At 36.8% G+C, this 14,107-nt stretch overlaps 2 protein-coding genes and 1 non-coding gene across 6 annotated transcripts; 2 read left to right on the top strand and 1 right to left on the bottom strand.

Annotated features, from left to right (window-relative positions):
- Window positions 1-566: 566 nt before the first annotated feature.
- TRNAK-UUU lies at window positions 567-639 on the top strand. The gene has a single exon. It is a non-coding gene; the product is annotated as a tRNA-Lys (tRNA).
- Window positions 640-4,904: 4,265 nt separating this feature from the next.
- LOC103959147 (3-hydroxy-3-methylglutaryl coenzyme A reductase 2-B) lies at window positions 4,905-8,811 on the bottom strand. Its single transcript, XM_009371497.3, has 4 exons — window positions 7,768-8,811; window positions 6,811-6,992; window positions 5,505-5,851; window positions 4,905-5,428 (listed from the first exon to the last, which is right to left on the bottom strand). The coding sequence occupies exons 1-4, from the start codon at window positions 8,676-8,678 to the stop codon at window positions 5,180-5,182; spliced, it is 1,689 nt and encodes a 562-aa protein (XP_009369772.2). The 5' UTR covers window positions 8,679-8,811; the 3' UTR covers window positions 4,905-5,179.
- Window positions 8,812-9,939: 1,128 nt separating this feature from the next.
- Window positions 9,940-13,661, top strand: LOC103959148 (RNA-binding protein 24). 4 transcript variants are annotated; one of them, XR_668996.3, is made up of 8 exons: window positions 9,940-10,501; window positions 10,626-10,752; window positions 10,882-11,017; window positions 11,661-11,697; window positions 11,821-12,061; window positions 12,433-12,553; window positions 12,636-12,731; window positions 13,252-13,661. XR_668996.3 is itself a non-coding variant. In XM_009371498.3 (7 exons), exons 1-6 carry the CDS (start codon window positions 10,292-10,294, stop codon window positions 12,522-12,524), a joined length of 843 nt encoding a protein of 280 aa, XP_009369773.2. In that variant the 5' UTR covers window positions 9,940-10,291; the 3' UTR covers window positions 12,525-12,553; window positions 13,252-13,661. The 4 variants fall into 4 exon arrangements, 2 of the variants coding, with proteins under 2 accessions (XP_009369773.2, XP_048431484.1); XR_668997.3 differs by having other exon boundaries at window positions 12,636-12,755; XM_009371498.3 differs by lacking the exon at window positions 12,636-12,731.
- Window positions 13,662-14,107: the final 446 nt, after the last annotated feature.

Here is a 14,107-nt window from a genome sequence, read left to right as displayed (position 1 = left end):
AATAAAGAGTAAAGTGAATAGTACTAGGTTTGACTTTTTAGTGTAAAAATGTAATTTTTCGTTAAAATGAACAGTACCACGAGCTTTTCGTTAAAACTCTTATGAAAAAAAGCTTGAGTAAGTTTGTCTGACCAACTGAATTACCGAAAACTCTCGCAAAGGAACATCAAAGAATAACTTTTAACGTACATGGTCCCTGCCCTTCTCTCAAGTTGCTCTACCGAAGATTTTCTCCAAAAAGTATCCGGATTGTTTCAACCCCACTGAATATTTTTCGTGAAAAAGCGTGAGCAGGCTGAATTCAAAAGTAAAGGTCCAAATTAAGTTGCTGAGTTGGCCCTTGTGTTTCCAGCTCTGAAGTTGGTCCCATCCCACTGTCTTTATATTGGTGGGTCAGTGACCAAGTGGTCCATTCCAGCCTCTGACTGTTCAGGTGGCCCAAAGTCAATTGACCTGGCTCTCCCACTGGGGACCCCAGGCCCGGTACTATCCTAATTAGAGTAGTATTAATTATGCAAAGCTATCTAATATTATAATAAGGACAAATAACAGATAACAACAAGTGAGCCGTCTTAGCTCAGCTGGTAGAGCGCGTGGCTTTTAACCACGTGGTCGTGGGTTCGATTCCCACAGACGGCGTTTTTATCTTCCATGCTGTTTGTGAGGGCAATTCCGTCAAATACTATTGTGGAGTTTATTAAATCAAGAGTGATGAAAGACCCACTATTGTCCTATTTCTACACTCACATTATAATTTCACCCACCATAAAAATTAAAATATTATTTCTCCACCCGCCATTATTTCTAAAATAACCTTTAATGTCTAATTTTTTAAATAATAATATTACTATGATTTTTTTTTTTTTTTTAAAAAAACTTCATGCTTCCTTAATTGCCACTACCCTAGCCGCACTAGAACAGACCTGTCAGTTTATTACACGACCCGTTAACACGACACGTAAACGACACGAAAATAACGGGTTTCGGGTCAACACGATAACTAATCGGGTCATTATCGGGTCACACGATAATAACCCGTTAATAACGGGTCCTTAACAGGTTTACACGAAAGTGACACGCGGGTAACCTGTTTCGACACGATAAGAAAAATGATATTTTGATGATTTTAATTTTTTAAACTACTAAAAAAAAACTTACTATAAAATGCAATAGATATAATGAATATGTATATATTGTTTATTAATTATTATTCTATTATTATTTTATATAAAATTTAAAATTTAAGTTTTATTTATTTATTTATTTTTATAATATATTATAGGCAAAGATTGAGATTAAAAATCATAAAACACATTAAAAATAAAAATATCAAGTAATTTAAAAATACCAAAAACATAAAAAAATTATAATAATTAATTTCCCGCCTAATATTTCAAGAGTTTCATCCATTTCCCACCTAATGTTTGGAAAATTTTGCAATCTATATCCATCCATTTCCCGCCTAATGTTTAACCCAAAGAAAAAAAGTATCCATCTTTTTTTTTTTTTTTTTTATCTCTTATAACGTTTTAACTTGAATAAAAATAAAATACGTAATAAAAAAACATAAATGTAATTTTATTATTAAATATCATCACATACTAATTGAAACATAGTCTAATTAACACTTAAAATATATAAATAATTAATATATTTATTCCAAGTCATCAAAACGATAAGATTCACTAACGCTTAAAGTTTATTTATACTTTCATTAAGTATAACATCAATGCGTATCCCATCAAAATAATGAAAGTATGAATAAACTCGTAAGTGTTAGTGAATTTATCGTTTTGACGGGATAAGTATCCTACAAAACTAATTTCAACAATCCAACCGTCAAACTTGTTTATACATGCTTCGAGATCGCATACTCCAAAAATTGCAAAAAAAAAACATTCAGAGATGAAGTAATGAGACAAAACTTTTCAACGGTTATAAACGAAAAATCACGATTTAACGGTTATTTTAACTCCGATTTTGATGACTTTTTACAGCTACACTCCTTGACCTTATATGAATACAATGAATGAATTCGATCTTCAATTTAAAATATTTACACTAGTTTATACCACAAATCTTATGTTATACTTAATGAAAGTATAAATAAACTCTTAAGTTTTAGTTAATGTATCGTCTTGATGGGATACGCATCCTATGAAACTAATTTCAATGATCCAACCATCAAATTTGTTTATACATGATTCGAGATCACATACACCAAAAATTGCAAAAAAAAAACATTCAGAGATCAAGTAATGAGACAAAACTTTTCGACGGTTATAAACGAAAAATCACGATTTAACGGTTATTATAACTCCGATTTTGATGATATTTTACAGGTACACTCCTTGACCTTATATAAATACAATGAATGAATTCGATCTTCAATTTAAAATATTTACACTAGTGGATACCACAAAATCTCATGTTATACTTGATGAAAGTATAAATAAACTCTTAAGTGTTAGTGAATCTATTGTTTTGATGGGATACACATCTTAGAAACTAATTTCAACGATCCAACCGTCAAACTTGTTTATATATGCTTCAAGATCGCATACGCCAAAAATTGCAAAAAACAAACATTCAGAGATCAAGTAATAAGACAAAACTTTTCGACGGTTATAAACAAAAAATCACGATTTAACGGTTATTTTAACTCCGATTTTGATGATTTTTTACAACTATACTCCTTGAACCTAAACAAATACAATGAATGGATTCGATCTTCAATTTAAAATATTTACACTAGTGGATACCACAAAATCTTATGTTATACTTGATGAAAGTATAAATAAACTCTTAAGTGTTAGTGAATCTGTCGTTTTGATAGGATACGCATCCTACGAAACTAATTTCAACGATCCAACCGTCAAACTTGTTTATATATGTTTCGAGATCGCATACGCCAAAAATTGCAAAAAAAAAAACAAACATTCAGAGATCAAGTAATGAGACAAAACTTTTCGACGGTTATAAATGAAAAATTACGATTTAACGGTTATTTTAACTCCGATTTTGATGATTTTTTACAGCTACACTCATTGACCCTATATGAATACAATGAATGAATTCGATCTTCAATTTAAAATATTTACACTAGTGGATACCATAAAATCTAATGTTATACTTGATGAAAGTATAAATAAGTGTAGATTTTTAAAAATCTCATGAACAATGTTATTTATTTGAGTGAAAAATTAATAATAATAAGTGTGAAAAATGTAATCATACGTAATGAAAAACTTTACAACGTTCATTAAGGGGTCAACTCCGAAATTTAGTATGTATATACTAATTTAGTATTATGTTTTACATTTTTTTGGGTCAAATTATGTTTTTCTTTTCATTTTTATTGATTTAAAATATAATTTTCTTAACGGGTAACGGGTCGGGTCATATTACCTGATAATATTAACGGGTTGATTTCGGGTCGGGTCATATTACCTGTTTACTTTAACAGGTATTACACGACACAACCCGTTAAGCTATCGGGTATGACACGAAAACGACACGAACACGAGAAACACGACACGAATGCCAGGTGGGAGTCCCACCCCCATCAAAAACCAAAACGTTTGACACCTGCTTGGCGGCATCTCCTTTGGAAAGAGAGAGAAACCAAAGGGAAAGGAAGAGCGAAGCACTTGGGGAGTTTTCCAATACAAAGGTAGATTGCTCCAAATCGATTTATTCCAACTAGAATTGGGTATTCTTTGATTATCTGGGTTGTCGTCGTTGTTCGTTTATGAGGAAAAGGAGGAGAGGATGTGGGTGGTAGTATCAGAATTGAAAGGGAGAGTGGGGTGGTGTTTGTCGCTGGAGAGGGTAAATTGGGGATTTGATAGCCGTCGGTCCATCGTGGATGATTTGAGAGGATGATGGATTTATTTTTACTTTTTCTTAGTTTTATTTTTTCTTTATTCTCTTTTAGTTTATTTAATTAAAGTTATAACAAATTTATAAATGTGAATTTAAAAGTCTTTTGCTAAAAGGATAATTATGTGATTAACATTTTGATTAAAAGGTGGGTGAGAAAATAAGACAATGGGGTGGTTTTAGTAGCACTCTAAATCAATTTATGCAGAATTTAACTTAATTAACTAAATTGATCAATAATTTCAAATGGACAAAAAATTTGTACATGTAGCGAAGTTTTTAACAGAATCTAAAAATCTTAATATTTTGATTTACACGACTCTACATTGGTTCTATCAAGTCTAAGAGTTGCTCTAATCTTGCAACAAACTTTTTCAAGTCTTAAACTCCTAGTTTGTTAATGAGTTCACAACTTAAATTCTCAAGGCTCATGACCAATCATGTAGTCACAAGGAAATATACCAAGTTCATGAGTGAATGGAGATTCTTGGCTATATGTATATTGTTCGTCTTTCATATCGGAAAAAGTATATACAACTAATTATAAAATAGATTTGACAAATATAAGCAACACTCGAGGGTTGATAGCTAACCAAAGAGCTATTACAATCTGATACCGTATGATAACATCATAATAATACTAGCATTTGTCTACACATTTAAAAAAAAAAACTAATGAAAAGGACTTCAAAACTTTGAGTTTTAACGATAAAGACAAAATAAAGGGTAAAGTGAATAGTATCAGGTTTGACTTTTTAGTATAAAAATGTGGTTTTTCGTTGAAGTGAACAGTATCGCGGACTTTTTGTTAAAACTCCCAAACTAAAGAGAAGGAGAGTGAGTGAGAGCGAGAAAGTAGGTGGGAGTGAGATGTTTTTCTTTTTAATTTTAATATCAGATATATCTTAACATCACCTATAAGTGAGGATTTAATAAAAAAACAGTAAATTTAGATATGTGAAATTACAATTTTGCCCATCTTTTTTTTTATGTGATAGAAGACAAATAGTATTTTCATCCTATTTTAGTTGACAAAGAGAATTTTATTAATAAATAATTTAGATACAAACAAAAAGGATAAACCTCCTTTGAAGATATTTTAAAAATTAACTAATCCTAATTAAACATACAAACTAAACGACAACTTGACAACAAATAAACAAACAAACAAACAATCAAAGATTACAAAGGCAGCTACTACACACGCTAAAAAAAAAAAAAATTACCCCTCAAGCTAATTATCGACATATGAGTTGTCAAAAGGGCATTCTTGACTTTTTATTTTTCTTTTGGACATTTAACTGGGGCAGGCAAGTTTTGAGACATCCTTGCTAGATCTGTTGTATTTCATGTGGCTCTTGACCAGCTGTCCCGCTGCAATTGCAGACATCAGCGAAAGTTCTCCGGCGAGCACTGAACCGGCGACAATGGTGGCCAATTTTCTAGAGTTTGAACCGGGTGAGTCTCTGCTTGCACCCCTCACACCCAGCAGGTTCAGGCAGGCTGCTTGTGATGCAAGCTGGGTTCCTCCTCCAACTGTTCCTACCTGAAAAAGTTAATTAAAACGAGATTAGTGGGGTTCGTTAGGTGTCAATTAAGCACTAATTATAGTTGTATTGTACCTCAATGGAAGGCATAGTGACGGAAACATGAAGGTCCTTGCCGTCGTTTATGGCTTCCATCATGGTGATGCAGTGAGAGCTCTCAACATTCTGAGCTGGATCCTGGCCGGTGGCGATATAGATCGCAGCGACAATGTTGCTGGCGTGCGCATTGAACCCACCAAGAGCACCGGCCATGGCAGAACCAGTAAGGTTCTTAAGCATGTTGAGCTCCACCAAGGCAGCCACATTTGTCTTCAGTACCTTCCTCACCACCTCTTCCTTGATCACCGCCTCACACACTACTGACTTTCCTCTCCCTTCTATCCAATTCACCGCCGCCGGTTTCTTGTCGGAGCAGAAGTTTCCTGAGCAGTCCGGATCAAACACAAACCAAATCAACGTAATTGATACAGTAAATATATACAACAATGTTCTATTGTCGAATTTATGTTGATATCCAATCACATATTCAAATATGACGATGTAAACATCTTATGTTATCAAACCAAGATAACATTTTCTATACGCAAAAAGAATATTTGCATGATCAAATCGAAAACCTACCTTGAATTAATTAGGTGTCGATGTAATATTGTAATTTGTATACCTTGGTAATTTTTAACGAATGAGGATCCTCTTCGAATCCTCTTCGTGAGGACCTGAGATCCAATCGTATTCGTTCATCGTATACCGTACGGTCATAAATCATTGTAAATTTTTTTATTTAAAATTGAATATAAACAGCATCTGACAAAAACTAATTGCACGATGTACAATAAACATACACAATTAGGGGATCCCTGGGATCCTCACAAAGAGAATCTGGAGAGGATCCTCGTTCATTTTTAACTTACATTATCATGTGAGTATATCACTCATTGTTATCACCAAGGTATATCCAGTGTTTAAAATATTGGTATCATTGAAAATATTTATATACAAATTTGTGGATATGTCGATATCAATAGCATTTGACTTCGATGGAAATGATAGAAATTTGTTTAAAAACTAAAAATTTAAAATGAAACTTTAGGAATTATCAAACACTGATTTAAACGAATATAAAAATTTCTCCAATATTTACTTGATATGTCGAAAATATCGAGAAATATGTTGAGTTTAGCCAAAATTTAAAAAAAATCTCATATATGGGACCGTATCAAAAAATTGTCAAAACACAGTATATATCTACTACTCATCACAAAATACCTTCTTGGCGACATACAACTTCCAATAACATGTGAGAATCTCCCAAAACGAAGACTCAAATGCAAATTATGGACAAAAAGAAGAGGTAGAGAAAGATTAATCAAGTAACTAATACCAGAGATGCCAATAATATCCATGTCAGGGAAGTCGCTTTGGAGGAAATCTAGAACGTTTTGGACGCCTTTGGAGACCATGTTCATCCCCATAGCATCTCCAGTGCTGCAAGTAAACCTCATGTACACATTCTTCCCCGCTATCGAGCATTGAATCCTCTGAAGCTTCGCAAATCTACTTGATCTGAACAGTGCATATGCAGTCAAGTCAACAAACAGAATTCCAAATTATTAATTTTTATTGTATCACAAATTAATAGATAATTAATCATTAACTCTCCACTTAAAAACAATATGGTAATTGTGTGATTATCTATGAAGAATAAAGTTAACCAACTTTTAGTTAGTAACAAGATCATTTTTCAAACATTCTTCCTCTCCCTCTCGCCAAAAATAATACAAAAGTCGCCCTCCGTGCACATGCAATGCCCGAAATAAAAGGGATTGACTTCGGCTTCGGAAATAACAAAAACCAAAAAATATAAGTTAGGTGAGTTGGCAAGGAAATACTTTTCAGTGTGCCGACACACGGTTCTATACATCAAGTATAATAATATAATTAGTTTAGAATTATTTGGAAACTTGAAAAAAAAAAAAAATCAACCAATTATATATGTTATGAAACTTAATATTCCAATGTGTTTTTCCGGCATAATAAAACAATTTCTATTGTTAAGGGTGTGTGTGATCCTCTCTTGTCTCTTGTGTAGTCGAGTTTGAATCTTTCTTTTGTTAAGTCAGAATAATCTATAAAAAAAAAATAAAAAAAATTTAAATCTATAATCCTTTATAATATCATTTTGCAAAATAAAAGAGTAAAAGACTCACCAACTTGTGTTAAGGGACGAAAATTCAATTTAAAAAAAATTAAAATACGAAATATTGCAGGTGAAATTCGAATTATTTCAAAAAACAAAAAGACCAAAGCGGAAGAAATGGTGAAGATAACCCGTCCGTACCGGTTGAAAACGACGGCAAGGGTATCAAAGTTGAGCGGGTCCTCAACAAAGAACTTGAGTTCGGCAGCTCTGGCGGCTGAGCTGAAACGGACAACGGGAGCTCGGGTCATACCGTCCTTGAGAACCACGCTGCTGGCCCCGCCGGACATGTGGATGGCCTTGCATCCCCTATTGGTACTGGCCACCAAGCACCCCTCCGTGGTCGCCATCGGCACCGTGTACTCCTCCCCGTCGATCAGCAGCGGCCCCGCCACTCCCACCGGGATCTGCACGTACCCCACCGGCATCTCGCAGCATTGCCCCAGTATCGCCTCGTAGTCGAACCCTTCCAGCGGGAGGCCATCCAGCGAACTACCGGTCGTCCGCTGCAGGGCCTCGCGCCGTATCGCAGCCGCCCTCCGGCAGTCTCCGAGGGTGGACTCGAGAGAGTACGAAGGCGTAGTTCCATCGACGACAGACTTGATGATTTTCTCGTCATCGGCTGACAACGCCGGCGACTTGTCCGAGGCGGAGGTGGCGTATGAGGGGAGTGCGGTGAAATTGACAGAACTATTTTGCCGGACTACGACGTCGTCGTTCCAGGGGCCGTGGGCGGCACGGTTGTTGGGGGAGACGAAGGACTGGACGAAGTCAATGCCGAAGAAGCCGAGGAGGTAGATGATGGAGGCGAACAGGGAGAAGAGGGCGGCGAGCTCGGACAGCGTGACGACGTGCAGCGGCGTGGAGCTGCGGATCTTCTCGCGCCACCGGTTGAGGAGGAAGTAGGCGACGGCGAAGAAGAGCGTGAAGAAGAGGCCATTGGTGAGGTAAAGCGGGAGGGGAAGCGCATCGGAGGCCTTGAGCAGCTGGTTGTCGGATTTAATGGGTTCGCCGGCTGCAGAGGCAGTTGGGGGTGGCCGGCGAACGGCCATTATCAGAGAGAGAAATAAGGGGGAAATAAGTAATTAAGGAATTAATTAGGCTAAGTAAAAGAAAAGTGAGGGATTAGAGGTGGTGGTTTATTTAATTAATTTGGATTTTGTTAGGGGAGTTTGCTAATAAATGAGCTGGAATGGGGCAAAAGCGGAGAATTTGGACCCGTTTTTATAGGAAGAGGAGAGGAGGGCGTGAAGAGGTAGTGGGGGGGTCCCACCCCCACAGGAGCTGTGTCGTTACGCGTGTCGGGCTTTGCCTCTACGGATCTGGATCTCATCATGAAATTTTTTTTAGTGTGGCAATCACATTTTGATAAAAATGTTACTATTTAACGTGTTATAATAAAACCAGGTACAAACGTTACAAATTCAAGTAATAATATTAATAAAAATCGATTCAATTTCAAAGGTTAGGGTTTATTGCTTCAGCTCATAAACCAATAAACTCTAAGCTTTTAACAATTGAATCTATTATCACTACAATTATAACCTAATTGGTGGAACTGAAAATCGTAATCGGAATCTAGGTAGCGCGATTAATAATTTATCATTAATTGTTTGTCCACGTGGCGCAAAGTTGATTTTCATATTCGTTAAATTGCGAGCCCCACGATTGCTACATTAGTAGTTATCGATCAAATTGATAGAAAATTTAACAGATGTGTGATATTGCAACGAATTTGTAAATTGATGTATAACATTGCAATGTTTAAAAGATAAAATATGAGTTTATTATGTGATCTAAAATTAAAGTAGTATAGTCACTCAGTACAACGATTTAGTAGTAATTTCTCTTCACTTGGAAGCAAGAGATCTTAAGTTTGAATATCGTGGATGACGAATTCGATACCAAATTAGGTTGGCTATTGTGTGGTTTAACCGAACTCTCTTGCTCTTAATGTAAAAATATCGATGTATTCAAAAAATTAAAGTAGTATAACGTAATTTACCTATAATTTAATTAATTACCATACCAATTATAGTTCCGTTTGAGCTTCGATATACTTTGGGGTTGATCTGGACCCATTTAGCCCGACTCTACTTAGACCACGTAAAGTCATGTCGGGAAGATTCTAAAAAAGGAAAGAGGGAAAAAAAAATAAAATAAAAAAAACAACTAAGCAGCCATATTTCTCAGGGCCTGAGCGATCGAATGATTAGCAACGTCCTTTTGGTGTCAGTCATATTTTCCGGCAAATCACTGCAGGTTTTTACCCTCCGAAATTCCAAATCACCAGCGTTTATCTGATCAAATCCCTTCTGGGTTTTGCTTTTCAATCCTCGAATCGAATTGGGTTAATTTCAATTTCAAATTTTTGATTTGATCCAATCTCTAATTTCAATTCTCTGAAAGCTCTGTTTCTGTCTTCGACTTTTCAAAACCTTTTCTGTCTCTGTAGAGTCCAGTACTAGGGCTGTTGGCAGTGGGTAGGGTTTTCTGAAAGCAAAAAAGACAGAGAGCAGAAGATCATGGACCTCAACGCCTTCTGGGTCCACGTGTCTGTCACGTGACTCTGAGAATTTCCCTTTTGTTTCAGTCGTCGTCTTCCCTGATCCTCTCTCTCTCTCTCTCTCTCTCTCTCTCTCTCTCTCTCTATGTTTGTGTGTATATGGCTTACCAGCAGCAGCAACAGCAAGGAGGGGCTCAGCTGTTCAATTCCCCGTTCGGGGACACGACGTTGACGAAGGTGTTCGTGGGGGGATTGGCCTGGGAGACCCAGAGCGACACTCTACGGCGTCACTTCGAGCAGTTCGGCGACATCTTTGAGGCTGTCGTTATCACCGATAAGAACACCGGCCGATCCAAAGGCTATGGCTTTGTCAGTACTCAATAACCCATCTCTCTCATTTTCCCAACATATGAAACAATCAATCAAATTTTGATAAATTTGAGATTAATCAGCTTTTTTTGGTTTCTGGTTTGTTTTTGTTTGGAGGGTTTAGGTCACATTTCGTGAATCTGAATCTGCAAGAAGGGCTTGCTTGGATCCCAATCCTGTGATCGATGGCCGCAGAGCTAACTGCAATCTTGCTTCTCTGGGTCGTCCCCGCCAACCTTTCCTTTTTCATGGTATATTTTTATCTATTTCTCGTTGTGTTTTTTGTTTTCCTTGCATTTTTGTTCTGCTGGGTACTTAGGAACTGCGTTTCTAATGCTGGATTTGCAATCGAATTGTTGCTTTGGTTGATTGGATTGCAGGGCAAGTGAGATCACCAGCTCCAATCCTCGGGCGCGTGCAGCCGCATAGAGCTGCTTACATGGGGAGCCCCCACCCTGCTTACCACCACCCTATTCCTCATGGTTACCAGCCCGGGTTTGTGTACCCGTCTTATGGGTGAGTTTTAAACTTAGAAAGCTCTTGACTTTAGATGTTCATCTCAAGCTTACCGGTTGAGGCCATTTGGGTGTTGGGTGTTGGGTGCTGGGTGTTGGAGCTTATGCAATTTGTCTTGACTGCAAGAGGCAAAATTTCATTCCAGAACACACAACAACTATCTGATCGAGTGTCTTTTCTCGCCAACCATTTCCTCAGCATTCAAATTTTTGAAATTTGAGCTATTAAGTAATCGTTTTTGAGTACCTAAGACTGAAACCTTAGCTAGCGAAGGTCATTTTACAGGTGATAATAAAAATTGTGTATTTGGGGGAGGCTTTTTGTCAAAGTGTGTTTATCGTTTATCGTATGTTGAAGGTTGGGTGGGATATGCTTGACTACATAGAAACTTACTAGCATTAAGCTGTGCAAAACCATGGAATCACATTGTAATGAAAATCTTATTTAGTTTGCTTTGTAGCTTTATGCATGTGCTGTAGTATTTCATCAAGCGTTTTATGTTATAGTAGTACTCCCATTGTTTTGTGGACACTTAACTGGTGCCCATCTTTGAAAAGCTTGAGAGGAAGCTTGGGTTCCTTACGTTGTTGAAATTCCATGTGGCTGTATGATCTCAAGAGGTTCAAGAATTTCTGTTTTGCAGGTACACAGGATATGGACCTGAATTTGTCTACCCACAGGTCAATACTTAATATGTCATTACACAGCTTTTATTTGCGATTTTAAAGAGTAAAAGAACAATGCTTGATTGTTCAAAAGCTAACTAAGCCGGTTACCAACTTTTGTTCGTCAACTTTCGCCAGGGTGCCTACAGTCCTTACATGACTCAGCAGCAATACCTTCAGATATATGGGGTACCAGGCACAGTTAACCCTGGCGTATATTCATATGGACAATTCGGTCAGTCACTCCCTGGAAACCAGGGATATGCAACAGTTCAAAACTATGGAGTTCCAGGTCATCATGTAATGCAATTCAGTGGGGCCAATGTCGGTGCAGCATCCCCAGCTGCCATTCCAACGATTCAAACACCATATCCTGCAGGCAACATTCTCTTCCTAAAACCCTTCTTCCCATTTACAAGAATGATCACCTTCATTGCAATTTATTAACATGTTATCCTGCAGGCAACTTTCTGATGCTAAAATGTTTATGAGCCGATCAGATAAATGTTCCAAGTACCACAATTTTTTTTTTTTATAAGATCAATTACCACATATGAAAGTCGCGTAATGAGACTTTCTCTTAAAAAAAATCTTTTTTTTTTTTCCTTGATTTATGGTAACTCATTTTGCATGCTATGCCTGCGCACCTGATTTCAGCATTGCCGCACTGATGGAAGTTGGCAAGAAGAGATGTGCAGTTATAATAATTCAAGTCTATAGTCGGTGATTCTGGTTTGCTGGTTTTTTCAGGTATAGTTGCACCAGCTCCAGGACAGACGCAGTATATGCTTCCTACTAATTCTCCTCAATTCACCAGTGGTTCCGATCAAACTGCAGGTTGAGTGGTAAATCAGAAAGGTCACTTCTGGAGGTAGAGATTGTCACCTTGTCCACCTTTTTATTAAACATATCTGCATAATTACACTGGAAATCCGTCTTTGTCGGGGATGCAGGTAATCCTTATTGCAGCAGGACTATGAGAAGCTACTGCTACCTAAGTGGCAGCCTCTAAATCTAGCCTTGCAAGTTATTATCTTTACTTTCTAGAGGTGACACCTGTTTTCCCTTATAAAGTACGATTTTACTCGTAGCATAGAATCGTAGCTTATGACAAATTCCAATTTAAATCGAACCTCTGTGGGAAATTTTTGCATTGCAACACGGGTAGTTGTGTTTGGAATAGATAATGATGCTTTAGAACTGTTTGACCTGAGATTCTTTTACTTTTAGCTTTATTATTACGTGAGCTTCTATCGTAGTGCCATTTCACCATATCCGTGATGAGAGATAGTGACACATGTGTGTATACACCCTCGATTTCCCCCTTTTATTTATTTTTTGAATCTAGCAACTTCCCAACTATGTGGAATTTTAGTCACATCTGAAACAGGGCTTTTTTCTATGACCAGGAAATCAGGGATCAAAGCACATGGGACCGAATACTAGTATATACATACATACATACATATATATATATATAGCATTGTATCAAGTCCCTCGTTTTTTATTAAATTTATTTTCTGGTTTATAAATTCTTGTGATGATATGTGATATGTTTAACTAATGCAGGTCATTCTTGGTGGTCATCGGAGATACTTCAAAGTCAGCTGTTAGATGTTAAAGAGGGTGGAAGAGCATCATGGGTTGTTGCTTTTTTCACCTGGTGGTGTCTGTAAAATATGCCGTCGCAGTGTCATGTGGCTCAAAGCCGCTTGGCACGATATTATGGGTCATTGCGTGTTTGCCGGAAATATGGTTTTCCGGCAGACGCAGCGTAATAAGACTGTAACTGTGTAAATAACCCTAAACTTTCTCCTGTATCAAAGAAAGAATCAATTCGATTCGTTTCATGGACTCTGGACCCAACATATGGGTTCACAGTCATTGTCAAGTCTCACTCATTGTATTTACCACAAAAAAAAAAAACAAAAAAATCATTGTTCAAATTTGAATCTCTCTATTCAATTGGCGCTTCTTCATTTTCCTTTGGGTAATATTGAGGGAGTCTTAATGAAACATTCATGGTACTGTTCATATTTAACGTTAAGGATATTTTTACTCTAAAATATCACTCCTGGTACTTTCACTTACATCTTTTTGTCCTTTTGGTTAAAGTTTTCAAGTTATTTTCATTAGTTTTTCTTAATATTATTGAAGCTTCAGCTTCTTCTTCCTCTTTATACAATTTCGTTTGATTATTTATTGGTGTGAGATTAATATAAATGATATCTGTGTTTGCGGAAGAAAATCTGTCGTCTAAATGTTTTTGCATGTGATTGGCACACCTTCATGTTATATGGCTAGATGGTAACACTAATTTAGATCAGAACTCGGAATTTTTTGAATCTCTATATGCACTCTACTTTCTATTCAATCTTTTCAAAAATATTTGGATTCGAAATCAAAATTTTAATGCAGAACTTCC

This window comes from the organism of the source record quoted next, unplaced genomic scaffold (genome assembly GCF_019419815.1).
Source record: "Pyrus x bretschneideri cultivar Hongxiangsu unplaced genomic scaffold, Pyrus_bretschneideri_v1 Contig8, whole genome shotgun sequence".
Taxonomy (NCBI): domain Eukaryota; kingdom Viridiplantae; phylum Streptophyta; class Magnoliopsida; order Rosales; family Rosaceae; genus Pyrus; species Pyrus x bretschneideri.
The sequence above is the reverse complement of the archived record's forward strand: the minus strand, read 5'-3'. Positions and strand labels throughout refer to the sequence as shown.

Bases quoted from the DNA above. Each gene is read 5' to 3' on its own strand.
- LOC103959147 (XM_009371497.3), bottom strand. From the start codon at position 8,678: ATGGCCGTTCGCCGGCCACCCCCAACTGCCTCTGCAGCCGGCGAACCC. The intron at 6,993-7,767 runs GTACGGACGGGT...TGCACTGTTCAG, and splicing joins CTTGCCGTCGTTTTCAACCG to ATCAAGTAGATTTGCGAAGC. The intron at 5,852-6,810 runs GTATTAGTTACT...CGGACTGCTCAG, and splicing joins GGATATTATTGGCATCTCTG to GAAACTTCTGCTCCGACAAG.
- LOC103959148 (XM_009371498.3), top strand. From the start codon at position 10,292: ATGGCTTACCAGCAGCAGCAACAGCAAGGAGGGGCTCAGCTGTTCAAT. The intron at 10,753-10,881 runs GTATATTTTTAT...ATTGGATTGCAG, and splicing joins CCAACCTTTCCTTTTTCATG to GGCAAGTGAGATCACCAGCT. The intron at 12,062-12,432 runs GCAACATTCTCT...TGGTTTTTTCAG, and splicing joins TCAAACACCATATCCTGCAG to GTATAGTTGCACCAGCTCCA.